General features: G+C 38.0%; 1 protein-coding gene across 4 annotated transcripts in view; it reads left to right on the top strand.

Annotated features, from left to right (window-relative positions):
• MYBPC1 (myosin binding protein C1) overlaps positions 1-17,671 on the top strand; it is a 125,707-nt gene that overhangs the window by 78,890 nt on the left and 29,146 nt on the right. For all 4 annotated transcript variants that reach the window (XM_079937431.1, XM_079937430.1, XM_079937432.1 and 1 more), the window contains exons 12-21: positions 549-715; positions 1,660-1,792; positions 3,537-3,661; positions 4,635-4,740; positions 5,964-6,130; positions 8,044-8,206; positions 9,303-9,409; positions 9,734-9,867; positions 15,798-15,957; positions 17,193-17,297. In XM_079937431.1, coding sequence (XP_079793557.1) covers positions 549-715; positions 1,660-1,792; positions 3,537-3,661; positions 4,635-4,740; positions 5,964-6,130; positions 8,044-8,206; positions 9,303-9,409; positions 9,734-9,867; positions 15,798-15,957; positions 17,193-17,297 — 1,367 coding nt within the window. The remainder of the gene's footprint in view (positions 1-548; positions 716-1,659; positions 1,793-3,536; positions 3,662-4,634; positions 4,741-5,963; positions 6,131-8,043; positions 8,207-9,302; positions 9,410-9,733; positions 9,868-15,797; positions 15,958-17,192; positions 17,298-17,671) is intronic.

The following is a 17,671-nucleotide window of genomic DNA, read 5'->3' as shown; positions in this document are numbered from 1 at the left end:
CTTACATGGTAGGGAAAATGCTGTTTGCAAAATCCGAAAATGCTGTTTGCAAAATCAAAATGCTGGGTTTGTACCATCTCCACATAGAGCTAGGGTATGCACGCCAATGAAGGTAGAAAGAGAGCATTGTTCTTTCACAGACCAACACCTAAAATCTTCTAGTTCTTAATCCTTATTTCAATATCGATATCCTAGATGAAAACATTTCTTTTAAGTTCCTTAAAATCTCACCTCCTATTTAGACTAGCAAGTTGAAAATAAGTAAGCATATCTTAAGGATATTTCCTTGTATCCTCCTCTCCCCCTAATATTGTGTTTTTAACTAGGAAAACGAGAGCGTTAATATAAGTGCACGTATCTGATCTTTGACAATCTGGAAGTTTCCCTGAGACTTCAGGCAAAGTACACTTTCCCCTCGGCTTTAAGGACTCAGGGTTTAAACAGAGCTTGTAGCACTGACCCGAAAAATCGGTACCATACTCCGACCTTCCTTGTCTTTAAGGGCCAGTGGGCAGCTATTAAACTAGGCAATGGTTCTCCCCGGTTAGGGAGGTGAAACAGCAGGAGGAAGAACCTGAGATAGACGTGTGGGAGCTGCTGAAGAATGCGAAACCCAGCGAGTACGAGAAGATCGCCTTCCAGTACGGCATCACTGACCTGCGCGGGATGCTCAAGCGGCTCAAGCGCATGCGCAGAGTGGAGAAGAAGAGCGCAGGTGAGCACCCCTGGAGGAGATTAATCCTTCCTATTTCCTACTGGGTTTGGGGACGGACTAGTTGGGGTGGAATTTGCAGGGGTTACTCTTCTCTTGGTTAACTTGACTTCAGGTGAAGTAGTTTACTGCCCAGCACATCATAGGCTAAGCGGGTAGCAGACAGCTGCTGAAGGTTTAAGGTAACAGAAGGTGCATTACAGTGACACATACAATGTATTATATAATGGAATATTAAACATTCCCGCTGTTACTGGCAATTTCTCAGCGGCCCCTTTCTCCAGCCTCTGCATCTCTCCCTCACTCTCAAATTCCTGATGCTTATTTAGGCAGAGTAGATTCTATGTTTCTTTGTTTTACTGTTATATTATTCCACCCATTTGATGAGGCATGGGGAATTCACTTCTCACACCCGATATGGTTACCCAAGTGTTTAAACATGCCAATATTTGGGCAAGTTTCCACAGTACAAAAACTTTGACAAGCCTACTATTTCAGTCAGTCAAAGGCATTCCATTTAAGCTCACGAGCCATCGAAAGTATCTCATAAATTATATGATAAAAAACTGTGACATAGATGTACACAGATAATGCCAATGATCCTGATAATAATCATATTAGAATGAGCATGTTCTTCAAGTCCAAGTTTCATTTGGATACTTCGTATCATACATTCCCTGAAGGATGAAGATAATCATTTTTGAAGCCTCTTCAATAATTCTTATGTTTCTTCCAAAAGCATGTGGATTCTCTTTACATTTTTAAACCATCTTATGGTTTATAAATTGATTCAGACTCCTAAAATATAAGGGATAATTTGGAAGGTTCCTAATTCTTTCTTCTTCAGTCTCAATTTTTTATTTAGCTTTAGGTTCTCATACATATATTGACTATTCAAATTCATAGCATATGCATGTGAACATAGTTTTGCTTCTTCTCTCTTACAGCTTTTGCAAAAATTCTCGATCCTGCATATCAGGTTGATAAAGGAGGCAGGGTAAGATTTGCTGTGGAACTGGCGGATCCAAAGTTGGAGGTGAAATGGTATAAAAATGGTCAAGAAATTCGACCCAGTACAAAGTAAGTGGAATTTGCGAATAATCAGTGATAACTATACAAATCAAAGAGTAAATTGACTTAAATTTCTATGCCTAAAAGCACTTTTTAGTTATACCTGTATGATACAAAATCATATAGAGGGACAGCAAAAACTTTTCATGTACTTTGGAACCATCAAAATTATAGTACTATATAAATTAAACCCTGTTTTATGTTTTAATTCTATACAAACTATTTCAAGTGACTCCTAACCATGGATTTGTGTCACTGTAGGTTATATGTGATTACTTCAGAGCATTGCCAAACTTCTCCCAGTTCTTTTATAATCAAATTTTGAAAAAAATTGAAATCTATATTTGATATACCAGCTGGGAATCACACCTTATAATTAGATAACTTGTTTTTCCAGAGTAGCATCTAAAGCCTGTGTTTTATTGTTTTTTGGCCCTTTCCCAAATGAAGGAAACAGACTAATCCCTGATACCTGATGGTATCGCTAGTCTATTACGAAGCTACTTTACAGAGATCCTTCTCAGTCTGAGAGATTTTCAACTCCAATATATATTTTTTCACTTAACAGGAGCCACGTGCATATTTATAAAAGACTTTAATCCTGAATATCTGTCACTTCTGTGGTACAATTAGGTGGATTCCAATTTCTTAATGTGGTCATGCTCTCAGAGTGACTTTGTGATAATAATGTTTATATCTGGTAAAAATCTCTTGAAGGCAGCCTGAATTTACCAAAAACATAATTTTTTTTTTTGTGGTACGCGGGCCTCTCCCCGCTATGGCCTCTCCCATTGCGGAGCACAGGCTCTGGACGCGCAGGCTCAGCGGCCATGGCTCACGGGCCTAGCCGCTCCGCGGCATGTGGGATCTTCCCGGACTGGGGTACGAACCTGTGTCCCCTGCATCGGCAGGCGGACTCTCAACCACTGCGCCACCAGGGAAACCCCAAAAACATAATTTTACTTGGTTATCTTTATCTAGAAAAATGTTGCTTAGTGTTTTGTTCTTGAAATCTTCAAGTTGAGAATTTCCCACATGAGAACTTTTCTTTAGTTCTGTTATGATGCCCTGATATATCCATCCATAATCTAGGTCACAGATAATCAAATTTTGCAATCTCCTTAGATTTCAGGTTTTTGTTTCCAAACACTCAACTTCTTTCTTAGTAGATGATATCTATGATATGATAACACTAGTTCTTAAGCTCATTTAAGAGAATCACATTCTATAGAATTTACCATCTATGTTAATGATTAAGTTCATATTATTGCTTAAATTGTATAATCATTTATTCACCCAGTAAAATCTGTCTCACTGGGCTAGCAAGGAGTGAAATCAATGAATCAATGAAAAAGATCGTCTCTGTCCCTCAATAAAGTAGATGAATTGCTCATTTTTTAAAATGTACAGAGTTAAAAATCTTAGCCAACCCTGTTTTCCAACAATTGGTTCATTGGCAAATATGTGAGTACTGATTTATATTTGAAATGAAAAACATACATGAAAGAAAATGACAAATTAAATATTATGTGTAAATATGCATATGCGTTACATTACATGTTATAAAGATAGTCATTGGTTTCATGTTTGATGTTTATTAAACTACGTAAGACATGGCTACATAAATTGCAGATCAAAATCACTATTTCTGACTTTCAAATATTACTGAATTATAAGCCAAATTTGCTGGCAATAAAGAAAAGAGTAAAATCAAGTTCACGGACTCTGTTTATCTTCCTTCTGTTTAAAACAGATACATCTTTGAACATAAAGGATGTGAAAGAATCATGTTTATCAATAACTGTGTGCTAACAGACGATTCAGAGTATTATGTGACAGCTGGTGATGAGAAATGCTCCACTGAGCTCTTTGTGAGAGGTAAAGTGAAATTTCTTACTGTAGCCATTAAGAGCCAGCAGCTCTCCTTCTCTCAGGGATAATCAAAATGGAAATGATGAAGTGAGCTTTTGAGCTCCAGAGCAGAGACGGCAGTACCTCTAGAGATGGTTTATCTTGGGTGTTAGATTGGCTCTGGATTAAAGCCTCTCTGTACTGCCAGTTATTGTGTATCCTAATTAATCGTCAGGTTCGTTGAAGACTAGAAAAGCCAAAGGGAGAAAAAAACTGAGTAAAAATGCCCTGTAGTTTTGGCTCAAGCAAGCAGTATTTTGCCATATAATTGTTCTCGTGATAACTTTTGAAACCCAATAAAGTCTACTGGATAACCATTTCACACACTCAGCTGATCACAAATAGATTTCTCTTGGAACAGCTTCATTAGTAAAGGGCATCAGTCGTTGGCACTGAGATCGCTGAAGACCATCATTTACTAAGACATTGTGAAAGAGCTGGAGGGTGTCAGTGAAGCCATGAATCACTTATTTTCTTTATGAGGACCTATGATTAAGGCAGCTCTGTAATCTTGAACATCAACTGTACTTCAGTTCAAAAATTTTTTAAAAAGACAATTCTGCAATCTCTATCATCCGTCTAGAACCAGAAGTAGAGAATTTTAGTGTTATACGTTCTCCTTCCCCAGAAATGCCTACCATCTGGTATCTTATTTGCCAAAAGAAGGATATCTGATACAATGTGTCTGCTCTCTAAAACAATAATTTATTTGATTTGAAGAGTTCTTAGAAAATTGGAAAAACTAACCCAGGGTTGCCAGCTATTTATTTTGCCATGAAAAAATCATAAAAAACCTACCTCCTACCTACCACCATCTAACCATGACTCTATGATGGATGATACTTTCTTATTGTTGGTTTTTCATCTGTGAACAAACCCAGGATCACAAGGCAGGTTTTTGGACATTTAATGATTCTGATTTTCGTTTTTTTCACACTAGAGCCTCCAGTTATAGTGACCAAACAGCTGGAAGATACAAAAGCGTACTGTGGGGACAGAGTGGAATTAGAATGTGAGGTTTCTGAAGATGATGCCCATGTAAAATGGTAAATAGCTTTCCTGAGGTCTGTCCTTTTTTTTTTTTTTTTTTTTTTTTTGGGCTGTGTTGGGTCTTCGTTGCTGCACACAGTCTTTCTCTAGTTGCAGCGAGCGGGGGCTACTCTTCATTGCGGTGCACGGGCTTCTCATGGTGGTGGCTTCTCTTGCTGAGGAGCACGGGCTCTAGGCACGCAGGCTTCAGTAGTTGTGGCGCACGGGCTTGGTTGCTCTGCGGCATGTGGGATCTTCCTGGACCAGGGCTCGGACCCATGTCCCCCACATTGGCAGACGGATTCTTAACCACTGTGCCACCAGGGAAGTCCCTGTCCATTTTTAATAGACAAAAAAAGTACCTTCATAGTTTGGAGAACAGGAAATTGCAGATATGAAAAGGATCTCAACCTCTTTCATGTTAGAAGTTTTAACTAAAACTATACTAAGATACTGGGTTTTTTTTTCACCTGTGAAACAGAAAACTGAAAAAAGATCCAGAAATCTATATTGGTAAGGATATAGGGAAATAGGCACTTACTAATAAATGGATGGCTCAAGGTTCTCCAGGTCTGTTTGACTCCAAAGCCCATGGGTGCTCTATACCATGCTTACTCTCACTATGCCATACTGGCAAGTTACATGGAAAATATACTTTTTTTCAAAAAAAAAAGAAAAAATACTTTTTTCATGTTATTCCTAGTAACTTTATTGTTAAGTATCTCAGAAAAATACTTTAGACTGAGAATTACCAATTACTTTAACAGTTCTTAAAAATAAAAAGCATAGTTTTGGGGTCAGATGAGAAGTGTTTTCTCAAGTTCTCTGTGAGTAACCTCAAAATTAAAGACTAGACGATTCGGAATCTTAAAATCTTAATTGAGAAACAGAGTAAATTATGCAGCAGGAATCTCTAGTAATTGGTACAGGATAGATTGTTCATTCTAACCTAGAATCACAACTGTCTTTAAAGTGTATTAAAATGATATTCTTACTAGTGTGTGTCAAGAGCCCAACGTAGGTAATATCCATTGTTAGCATCTTTATCTGATTGATCTTAAATGGAAAGAGTGGGCTTATGTTTTTAATGTCATTTTTCAGACAATACTTGTTACAATATTAATCTATTGATACATGGATCCATACATTCTTTAATTCAACAAAAAGGTCTTGAGTGTCTGGTATCTGTCTCCTGAAGGGTCTTTTATAAAACTTTTTTTTATAATCTATTTTAACTCAGGTTTAAGAATGGTGAGGAAATCGTCCCTGGTCCAAGATCAAGACACTACATTAAAGTTGAAGGCAAAAAACACATTTTGGTCATAGAAGAAGCAACAAAGGCTGATACTGCAGAATATTCTGTAATGACAACAGGAGGACAGTCATCTGCTAAACTTACCGTTGACTGTAAGTAAGACTTCCTTGGATGTCTTCCAAGCTGTTTTACTAGTGTCTTGTGTTTGTTAATTCAGTTTTAGGAGAGTTTCAATCTATTTGGCTTGTACTTGTGGCAATTTTAAATATGTAAAATGAGATTCCATTCCAGCTGAGTGTCTACGTCATATCAGTCAGGGACTCTAAGAACTTACTTCTCAGTTTAATAGTAGAATACCAATATTGGGAAGGAAGTATAAAAATCAGCTGCCAGAGAAGTTACCCAAATGGTTAAGAAATATTTCAGTCCCCAAACCATATAAATACATGATAAATACTTAGATATGATATCAAATCCTGATATCCTGTTTGCTTAATCCTTTGGTGACCTTTGGTTTGGTGAATTTGCTATCTCTTCAATAAACATTCAACATTCTTCAATTACATTTGGGCTGAGAAGTTGCTCAAACTAATGGGTCTCAATTGAGAAGACTAAGCTAATTTGCCGATATGCTTTTTTTTTTTTTCACTTTTTTTTTTTTTGCGGGTACGCGGGCCTTTCACTGTTGTGGTCTCTCCCGTTGTGGAGCACAGGCTCCGGACACACAGGCTCAGCGGCCATGGCTCACGGGCCCAGCCACTCCACGGCATGTGGGATCTTCCCGGACTGGGGCACGAACCCGTGTCCCCTGCATCGGCAGGCGGACTCCCAACCACTGCGCCACCAGGGAAGACCGCTTTATTTTTTTTAAACAATTTTTTAAAAGATTTTTTTAAGTCGTTATTGAATTTGTTAGAATATTGCTTCTGTTTTTTATGTTTTGGTTTTTTGGCTGTGAGACATGTAGGATCTTAGCTCCCCAACCAGGGATCGAACCTGCACCCCTTGCATTGGAAGGCAAAGTCTTAACCACTGGACCACCGGGGAAGTCCCCCGATATGCTTTAGAGGCGTGAAAGAATTCATGTCCTTTTCCAAATGCCCCCTAATGGTAGTCAGCTCTTAATGGCAGAGTCTGTCCCTTCCAGTTAGCCATGAAAATTAGAATAGCGAACTTCACAAGAAGATTGGTAATACATGCAGAGCAGAAACTCTGCTTCCTTATTTCTTTCTAAGTCCAGGTGCAATTCATATGATTATTGAATTATTTGGAAGTAATCACAATACACTGCTTATGTTTTGTGGAATGATGGCCATTGTAGTGTAATATCAAAAAGTTTTTTCAACCATAGGCAGCTCCTTATCTGTTTAAAGCAATTACGGTCAGTCCTGCTGTAATGTAACATATGCATTTCTAAAAATTACTGTGCTGTACAAAGTCATGCAATAAAAATCATAGGGCTAATGGGGAAAGTGGGGTTAAGAACACAACACTCAACAATTTTGTCAGGGACACATTTTTTAAAAAATAAAATGATAAGTTATAAGAAAAAAACAGTAGTACAGTTTTACAGATGTTAAATGGTTAATAAATACTACAATAAATACGGCACTTTACCTTGAAAAAGACCTGAAATTTGCTTGTGGAAGTGGTGTCAGAAGTGTTGCAGTTTGTGAGCTATTGTGAAGTAGTGGAAGGAGGTTATTTGAAATTGGATGGAGAGCTGTCATCTCAGATGTGCACGGATGTGGCGCATTTAACATGGGTGAACTAAAGCAGCTGGTGGATGTTTGAGGCGTACGTGTGTGCTCTGTGCGGTCCTACCTGACTCAGTTCAGCTGGGTGCCGTTTTCTGGATTCACCTAGTCTTTCTCATGAATAAAATCATGCTTAATCGAACGTGAAATGTGTGTTATGCTCTGTCCCCAAATATTTCAACTGCATTGAACAAATTCTCATTTTCAAAACAAGCATTATAGTGAAACTGTACCATTGTGAAATGACACCGTCTTGGCCTGTCTGGAATTTAGATTTGGCACTTAATAACCATCTATTATTTCTGCAGTAAAACCTCTGAAGATATTGACACCTCTGACTGATCAGACTGTAAATCTTGGAAAAGAAATCTGCTTGAAGTGTGAGATATCTGAAAACTTATCAGGAAAATGGACTAAAAATGGCCTCCCCATTCAGGAGACTGACCATCTAAAGATTGTTCACAGGGGAAGGTAAGTAAGCTAGGGTGGTCCCCAAGTGAGGGCTGGTCCCCATCTTCACTTCTTCTGCTTCCTAAATTACATGATTGGTAAGGATGTTTGGGGAGTACTCATAGGGAGAGGCTCTATTTCCGGTTCTTTGCTTTCAAATAGCAAGGGTATGTGATTCCTCTGTTGTACATCATGTCCTACCTGTGATCCTGTACCTGTACCTTACAGTGAGGTGCTGTGTTACTTCAAAACCCATTGACTGAGTCTTTCCATATAAACATGAGCTTAGAGGATACTGAATTCTAGTTCAGGAACTGGTTGAATTGGATTCACTGTCCCTAACCAATAAGTGTCATATGACCTTTCCACAATTTTTTTTGCTGAGGCGGGGGGACGGTTTGCATAATATCCTAGAATCTAGCAAAGATGTAGGAGAAGAGTTCTTAAACTAGGATCCATGGATTTTTAGGAGACTGTGAATGAACTTCAGGGGCCCCCATAAATCCTTTGAAATTGTAAGCAAATTCTGTGTGTACAAAAATACTTGTTTTTCTCCGGATTGAGGAGCCGTAGTGTCCATCAGATATTCACTGGCTCATGCTGCCAAAAAAGTTAAGAACTATTGCTCTTATGCCAATACTTTATAATAACTATAAATGGAGCATAACCTTTAAAAATTGTGAATCACTATGTTGTATACATGAAATATATAATAATGTATGTCAACTAGACCTCAACTTTTTTTAAAAAAAGAACTGTTGCTCTTAGGTTTGCATAAAAAGCCAAAGTCAGGTTATTCTTGGTAATTTCTTGAATCTTAAAATATGGCATCAGTGAGGTGTTATCTTCTATCCTTTTTTAAGCTATGAGATTTTAAAAAGGAACAAGAGATTCTTGCATAGTAAGCAGGCTGTATTTGTAGAGATAGTTTCATATAGCCCAAAATAAATACTGAATATGGATCAATAAATAGGATAATTAAGGCATCACGTTATTCTCAGTCTCTCTCCAGGCTGCACTAAACAAGTTAAGATAAAACCAGGTGTCTCCTCAGTTTGGGTCCTACACAGTCTAAATCTTTGCAAAGTCTTAGAAATATGTTTTTTCATTTCCTTAGAATCCACAAATTAGTGATAGCCAATGCTCTCGTTGAGGACGAAGGTGATTATGTATTTGCACCAGATGCCTACTCGGTTACTTTGCCTGCCAAGGTTCATGTTATTGGTGAGTAGATAAAAGAGATCATTGCAGAGTTGTGTTCTTGTTTTTCTGGTTTTGCTTACCTTGGAATTATATTCAAAATGTGATATTTAAAGAAAAATACATGAATTGGTAGTAATCGCTAATCATAATAGTTGATTCTTAAGAGGTCTTGACAATGAAGTAGTTTTGCAAGGTACCAGGCACCAACTACTTTGACTCCGCTTATATCCTTTTTGACTGGATAAAATATTGGTTACTACCAATGTTTAACACTAGCCAAGTACTAACCCAGATAATCACATGGAAATAACCGTCTGGTAACAAAGGCCACGGTTAATATTCCAGATCCTCCGAAGATCATACTGGATGGTCTTGATGCTGACAATACAGTGACAGTAATTGCAGGAAACAAGCTTCGTCTAGAGATTCCCATCAGTGGAGAACCACCTCCTAAAGCCATTTGGAGCCGAGCAGATAAGGTTTGTTCTATACACACACACACACACACACAAACACACACACAGCCTACCCTACTCCCTGTCTCCCGTGAGTCACATGAAAGAAGGCAGCAAATAAATGTACAGTAAAGATGTAACTCCTTTAATAAAGAAAGATGACTGATTTTCAGGCAAATATAATAACTATTCATTTGCTTTTCATATTTCTGACTACCTACTATGTGACCCTGTGCATATGCATATGAATGTTATTATGTGCAGTGAATGAGGTTCTACCTTTCCTTCTAATGGGTGTCAGGGAATGGGGTGGAAGAGAAATAGACAATGAATTATTAAATAAATAAATAAACAAAGTCACTTTGGATAGTAATGAGTGCTACGAAAATTAAAAAAAACAAAACAAAGCAGGGTGGGACTTCTCTGGTGCTGCAGTGGTTTAAAATCCACCTACCAATGCAGGGGACACGGGTTCGATCCCTGGTCCAGGAAGATTCCACATGCCACAGAGCAACTAAGCCCATGTGCCACAACTACTGAGCCTGTGCTCTAGAGCCCGCAAGCCACAACTACTGAGCCTGCGTGCCACAGCTACTGAAGCCTGTGCGCCTAGAGCCTGTGCTCAACAAGAGAAGCCACCACAATGAGAAGCCCGTGCACCGCAAGGAAGAGTAACCCCCTCTCGTCGCAACTAGAGAAAGCCTGCGCACCGCAACGAAAACCCAATGCAGCCAAAAATAAAATAATTATTTAACAACAACAAAACAGGGTAATATGATTAATAAGTGACTGCATGGGGCATGAGAACAGCCTCTATGAATGACAACAAGAAACCATTTTGAGAAGATCAAAGCAAAGAGATTTCCAGTTGATGTCAATGCAAGTGCAAAGAACAAGAGGAGAGAATGCACTTAATGTGTTGGAGGAATACAAAGAAGGCCAGTGTGGCCAAGGCAGCGTGAGTGAGGAGGAGAATAATAAATAAGATTGGGGTGGTAGAGTAGAGCCGGCTCAGGTGTGACTCTGCAACTTCCTATATAAAATGTTTTAGGCGCAGTAAAACTGTTCCATATGATACTAAAATTATGGATACGTGTCATAGGTTTGTCAAAACCCATAAAATGTACAACACCAAGAGTGAACCCTGATGTAAACTATAGACTTTCAAAGATAATGTGTCAATGTAGGTTCATTAATTATAACAAGTGTACCCACTCTAGTGGGGGATGTCAGTAGTGGGGAAAGTTATGTGTGTGTGGAGACAGGGGTTATATGAGAACTCTTTGTACTTTTTCCATTCAATTTTGCAGGGAACTCAAAGCTGCTCTAAAAAATAATTTGGTTTTTTTTGTTTAAATGTTGGAGAGTGTTTCCTCCTTTTCCATTTTCTGGAGGAAAAAAAAAGCTTTATTGAGCTATGGGACAACTTCAAGCAGTCAAATCTATGTGTAATTGGAGTCCCCAAAGAGGGGGACATAAAAATATATAGAGAAAAAATGGCCCCAAATTTTCCAAATTTGATAAAAACTAGAAAATCTCAGATACAAGAAGCTCAATAAAATCCAAGTACAAGGAACATTAAGACATCTACACCAAGACCTATCATAATCAAATTGCTCAAAATCTGTGGTTAAGAAAAAATCTTAAAAGTAGTCAGAGGGCTTCCCTGGTGGCGCAGTGGTTGAGAGTCCACCTGCCGATGCAGAGGACGCCGGTTCGTGCCCCGGTCCAGGAAGATCCCACATGCCACGGAGTGGCTGGGCCCGTGAGCCATGGCTGCTGAGCCTGTGCGTCCGGAGCCTGTGCTCCGCAACGGGACAGGCCACAACAGTGAGAGGCCCGTGTACCGCAAAAAAAAAAAAAAAAAAAATGTAGTCAGAGAAAAAGTCACGTTAAACCCGTGGGAACAAAGACAAAGATGACAGCTGATCTCTGGAAACAAAGCAAGTGAGAAGACAGTGGAGCAACGTTTAAAGGGGGAAAAACTGTCAACCTAGAATTCTATACTCAGTAGAAATAATTATCAGAAATGAAGGCAAAATAAAATTATTTATATACAAAAGCTGAAAGAAGTCATCTCCAGCAGACTTGCACTACAAGAAATGTTAAAAGAAGTCCTAAAGTCAAAAGGAAATGATACTAAGATGAAAACATTTTCACAAAGGAGCTATCAATAAGTGGGTCAGAAATAATAACTACATGGATAAATGTATAAAATATTTTTTCTTATTATTTAAATCTCCTTAAAAAGATACTTGGTTTTTTAAACAAAAATAATAACAATGTGCCATGGCCTTCAAACATAAGTGTAAGTAAAATTTGTAACAATGAAAACATAAGGCCAAGAAGGGAGAAAGGAAGTAAGGATTGAAAGGAGTGAAATGGATGTATGCTATTGTAAGTTTCTTTTGCTAAATGTAAAGTATCATAATACCACATGAAGGTAGACTATACTATAAACCCTAAAGGAACCACTAAAATAATAAAACAGAGTTACAGCTAATAGGCCAACACAGGATGTAAAATGGAGCCACAAAAACATATCTAATGAATCCAAAAGGAGGCAGCAAAAGAGACACAAAGGACAGATGGGACAAATAGAAAACAATTAGCAAGATGATAGAACTACAAAGAAAAATAGGTAAGTTAGAGACTTTACTGCTTTTCTCAATAGCTGATAGAACAAAATGTACAAGTTTTGAGAAATACTATCAACCATCTTGATGTAGTTGACATTTATAGAACACTCCACTGAACAAAGTAGACTGGGCATTATTTTAAGATGCACATGGAAGGTTTACCAAAATAGACCATAAATAAGTCTCAGTAAATGTGAAAGGATTCAGGTCATGCAAGATATATTCTCTGACCACAGTGGAATTAATTAGAAAACAATAACAAAGATTTGGAAAATTTCCAAATATTTAGAAACTAAGTAGCTTTTTTAAAAAGTAACTCATGGATCAAAGAAGAAATTACAAGGGAAATTAGAAAATATTTATGAACACAACACATATCAGAATTTGCAAAATAGCACTAAATCAGTACTGAATAGCCCTATACCTATGAAAGAAATGAAATTTGTAGTTTAAAATCTTTTCACAAAACAAATTCCACATCTAGATGGCTTTATTGGTTAGTTCCACCAAACATTTAAGAAAGAAATAATACAGATTCAATGCAAACTCATCCAGAAAATTGAAGAAGAGAAGATAGGAATACTTCCCAACACATTCTTTTTTTTTTTTTTTTTTTGCGGTACGTGGGCCTCTCACTGCTGTGGCCTCTCCCGTTGCGGAGTACAGGCTCCAGACGCGCAGGCTCAGCGGCCATGGCTCACGGGCCTAGCTGTTCCACGGCATGTGGGATCTTCCTGGACCGGGGCACGAACCCATGTCCCCTGCATTGGCAGGCGGACTCTCAACCACTGCGTCACTAGGGAAGCCCCCCCAACACATTCTTGAAGGCCAGTATTACCCTTATAGCAAAACCAGAAAAAGACATTACAAGAAGAGAAAACTACAAATCAATATCACTCCTGAACAGAGATGAAAAAATTCTAAACAGAATTTAGCAAATCAAATCTAAAAATACATAAAAGGAACAGTACATTATATCCAGGTGGGACTTATCCCAGGAATGCAAAGATAGGTTTAACATTTTCAAATAAGTTAATATAATTCAGCATATTAACAAACCAGAGAAAAAATGTGGTCATCTCGATAGACACAGAAAAGCATTTGACAGAATCCAACATCCATTCCTAGTAAAAATGTCTCAGCAAACTTGGAAGTGAAAGGAACTTCCTCAGCATAATAAAAGACATCCATAAAAATGCTACAACTATAATCCTACTTAATAGTGAAAGGTTGAATTCTTTCCCTTTAAGATGAGAAAGAAGAGAGAAAAGATGTTCACTCTCACCACTTCTGTTCAACATTGTACTGGAGGTTCTAGCCAGGGCGATCAAGCAAGAAAGAGAAGTAAAAGACATCCATTTTGGAAAGGAAGAAGTAGAACTGTCTTTATTTGCAGATGACATAATCATTGATGTAGAAAATCCAATGTAATCTGCAAAAAAAATCTACTAGAACAAATGGTCATAGTAGCCTTATTTGTAATATTCAAAAGCTGAAAACAATGCAAATTCCATCAGTGGGTGAATGTATAAACAAATTGTAAGAAATTCATACAAGGGAGTACTGCAATAACTTGGATGACTCTCAAAATAATTATGCTGTGTGAAAGAAGCTGGAACAAAAAACAAAGAGTATTTTTTAAAAGCCATTAAAAAAAAACCTGACAGTACCAAATGCTGGCAAGGATATGGAACAATTAAACTCTCATACATTGCTGGTGGGAATGCAAAATGGTACATCCACTTTGGAAAACAGTTTGGTAGTTTTTTATAAAGTTAAGCATGAGCTTACCATAAAACTCCCCAAGGCTATTCCTAGGTATTTACCCAAAAGAAATGAAACACATGCCCACACAAAAACTCGTATAGGAATGTTCATGGCAGACTTATTTATAATTGTCAAAACCTGGAAATGACTCAAAAGTCCAATTGTACAAACATATTCCAACTGCACGTGGAATATACAATGGAAAACTACTCAACAATGAAAAGGAACGTACTAGTAATACAAGCAGCAACATGGATCAGTCTAAAAATATGCACTTGGAAGACTACATACTGTTTGATTCCATTTATATGGCATTCTGGAAAAGGGGAAACCAAAGGGGCAAATAACAGACCAGTGGGTGCCAGGGACCAGGACGTGGGGTTAGTGGGTTGCATGCCAAGGAGCATGGAGACACTGTGAGATGTGATGGAAACAGTCTGTAGCTTGATTATGGGGGTGGTTACACACTCACATAAATTTGTCAAAATTCATAGATTATATATCTAAAACTATGAATTTTACTTGATGTAAATTATAGCATAAGAAACAAAATAAAACATAGAAATATGAAGAGGATAATATAACACCACCCTAAGTAAGTTATTTTTCTTTTCAAGCAGAACATCTTTTACAATCTTAAGATTAGAATTTGGCTAAACTGAGGAAATTTTTTTCTATTATAAAATGAGAATTATGAAAGCCATTTCAAGTATTCTTACCGTTGCCACAATCTTATGTTATTGAAGACTTACAAGTCCTAATCAAGACACAAAAGAGTAGAGTTGATAACAGTGGCAAATTACCCTCTTTCTAAATTGCTTTGACCTTTCTCTGTTTTTCCTCTTTGTATATTGGCTGTCTATTATTGCATGGAAGATATGGCCTGGGAATCAGAAAAATGTAATGCTGCTTTAAACTTCTGGTGTAAGGAAGAAGGAAGGCGAGAAATGAAGGAAAATAAGAAGGGGAAAAGGAGAAGGAGAAGAAGGAGAAAAGAAAGAAAATATAATAGAAGTCTCAACCTCACTCTGTCTTTACTTTGGGAATTAGATGTTCATTCTTTCATGTCTACTGGAAGGGAAAACTCAGTACTCAACTTGTATGGGAAATTGGCACTGTGGCCTTCTTCAACCCTTTTCAGTATTTTTAAATTTCCGAGACATCTAAAGAAATGAACAAATCATTATTTAGTTTCTGATATGAGTTTAAGTATTTCTAATTTCATGTACAAAGAAACTCTTCTCCTAGAATGACACTTCTGCGCTTGTATTTTGGGTCCTCCAACTTTCTCTTTAGGGAGTTAATGGGTAGTGAACTCTGGAGTCAAATCCCTGTTCTACCACTTCTTAGCCGTGTAACCTCGGGCCACAGTTCTTCCCGTGTGTAAAATGGGATGACAATACTTTTGTCCTTAGAGCTGGTGGAGGATTAAACTAAGAACACATATTTCAGGCATTAGCACCATGTCCAGCTTAAGTGCCCAGGCACTCTGGAGGTGTCCTTGTTGTTTGCATAGGTCATGCCACATTGTATTTCTTTCCTCTGTAGGCTATTATGGAGGGCGGTAGCCGAATAAGAACTGAAAATTACCCTGACAGCACCACTCTGGTTATTGATGTAGCAGAAAAAGATGATTCTGGTCTTTACCACATAAATCTGAAAAATGAAGCTGGGGAAGCCCATGCAGCCATCACGATTAAAGTTGTGGGTAAGGCCTCTGAGTCAGCAGACTTCTAGAATCAGGCTGACACGTCTAGATCCAAAGTAGACTTTGCAAGTTCTTGGTTCTCTCAGCTTTTCTGGGTAGCCAACAAAGAAGTACACGGTATAGCTGTATTTTATAAATCACTGCCTTTCTTTTTTTATCTTTGCCACTTCTTTATATGTCTTTCTTTCTCTTTTCTTTCCTTTTTCTTCCTTTTCCTTTCCTTTCCTCTCTTGTCTCTTTACTTGCCTAGAGGACTAGTTGCGGTGAGGAGTAGCTAAGGTTAGCCTTTTGGGGTTGCTGTCATTAGCTCTCCACAGTCACACTCCCTTTCCGTGCCCTCTACAGTCACTGACACACAATTGCTAAATAATTTCCAACATCACACTCACTGTAGAGGAGTAAGATCTGCCTTGGTTCTTAGATGACCATTTAAGTCCATTTTTCCTGATCCTGAAATCAAGTGAACTGAGTATGGCAGATTACTGGTGGTCCAAAGTCTCATGATCTCTTCATCCCACTTTAGCTTTCCCTTCAGAAACATATTACTTTTTTTTCTTTTCTCTCTCTCTTTTTTTTGGCCATGCCATGTGGCATGCGGGATCTTAGTTCCCCTACCAGGGATCGAACCCGTACCTGCAGCAGAAGTGCAACGTCCTAACCACTGGACCACCAGGGAATTCCCAAGAAACATATTTCAAATTGATCCAAAACTAAGGTCACTTTGTTATGTACTGAACTCTATTTATAAGACATGGTAACTTGCCATTTTTGACTTGGATTTCTACCAGTCAACATCTTATACAACAACTGATGTAAAATGTGCAGTAATTAGTCCTTGATTCAGTTCTGCTGCAAGGTCACTTCTGTGGTTAAAAAACAAAAAAACAAAATCACGTCCAACATTTAGGCAATCATTTCTTAGTCGCCATTTTCAAGGTAAATAACAGAAGTCTTGGGTTTCATACGGTTCTGTAATGTGACACTAGTTTAAAGGATTTGGAGACATCATTATTTTATTTGTATCGGGCTCACCTTCCCTGATTCCATATGGAGCGTGACGTTGCACCCAAATTAGTTACCCAGTGCACTTCAGTAAACATGGAAAAATAATAAGAAATAACCTTGCTTCTATGATTATCATCCAAAAACATATTTTCCAATGAACATTCTTCTTTGTGCTCTCACTCCCTCAATTTTATTTTATTTTATTCTATTCCATTTTTTGTTTGCTACAGATGTCCCTGATCCTCCAGTGGCGCCGAATGTGACACACGTGGGAGATGAGTGGTGCATCATGAACTGGGACCCTCCTCTCTATGATGGAGGGTCCCCAATCTTAGGTAACTGCGTGTTGGTCCATCTGTGGACCTGCCAGCGGAGTTGGTGTCCTCTTTATGCACATTAGTACAAAGCACATTTTAAAATACTGCATTTAGAAGAAAACTTTTAAATATCCATTCACATTGAAATATATTGGGGGATGCTTTATAAGTACTTGAGATTTAAATAGCTCTGATGAATATCATCTGATTGCCTGTCCTCTTTTTTTGTTTGACGTTTCTGTTCAATATATAATTTTGAAACAACTATAGGTCTAACTTTATTCTGGTCAGTAAATGCCTAGATCCATAGAATTATGTCTATGAGGCAATTTCTTCTAGAGTTAAATACTTAGAAGAATTTGCTTCCCCTGTGGAACAGGAACTTTCTTCTA

This window comes from Stenella coeruleoalba (genome assembly GCF_951394435.1).
Source record: "Stenella coeruleoalba genome assembly, chromosome: 11".
NCBI lineage: Eukaryota > Metazoa > Chordata > Mammalia > Artiodactyla > Delphinidae > Stenella > Stenella coeruleoalba.
The sequence above is the reverse complement of the archived record's forward strand: the minus strand, read 5'-3'. Positions and strand labels throughout refer to the sequence as shown.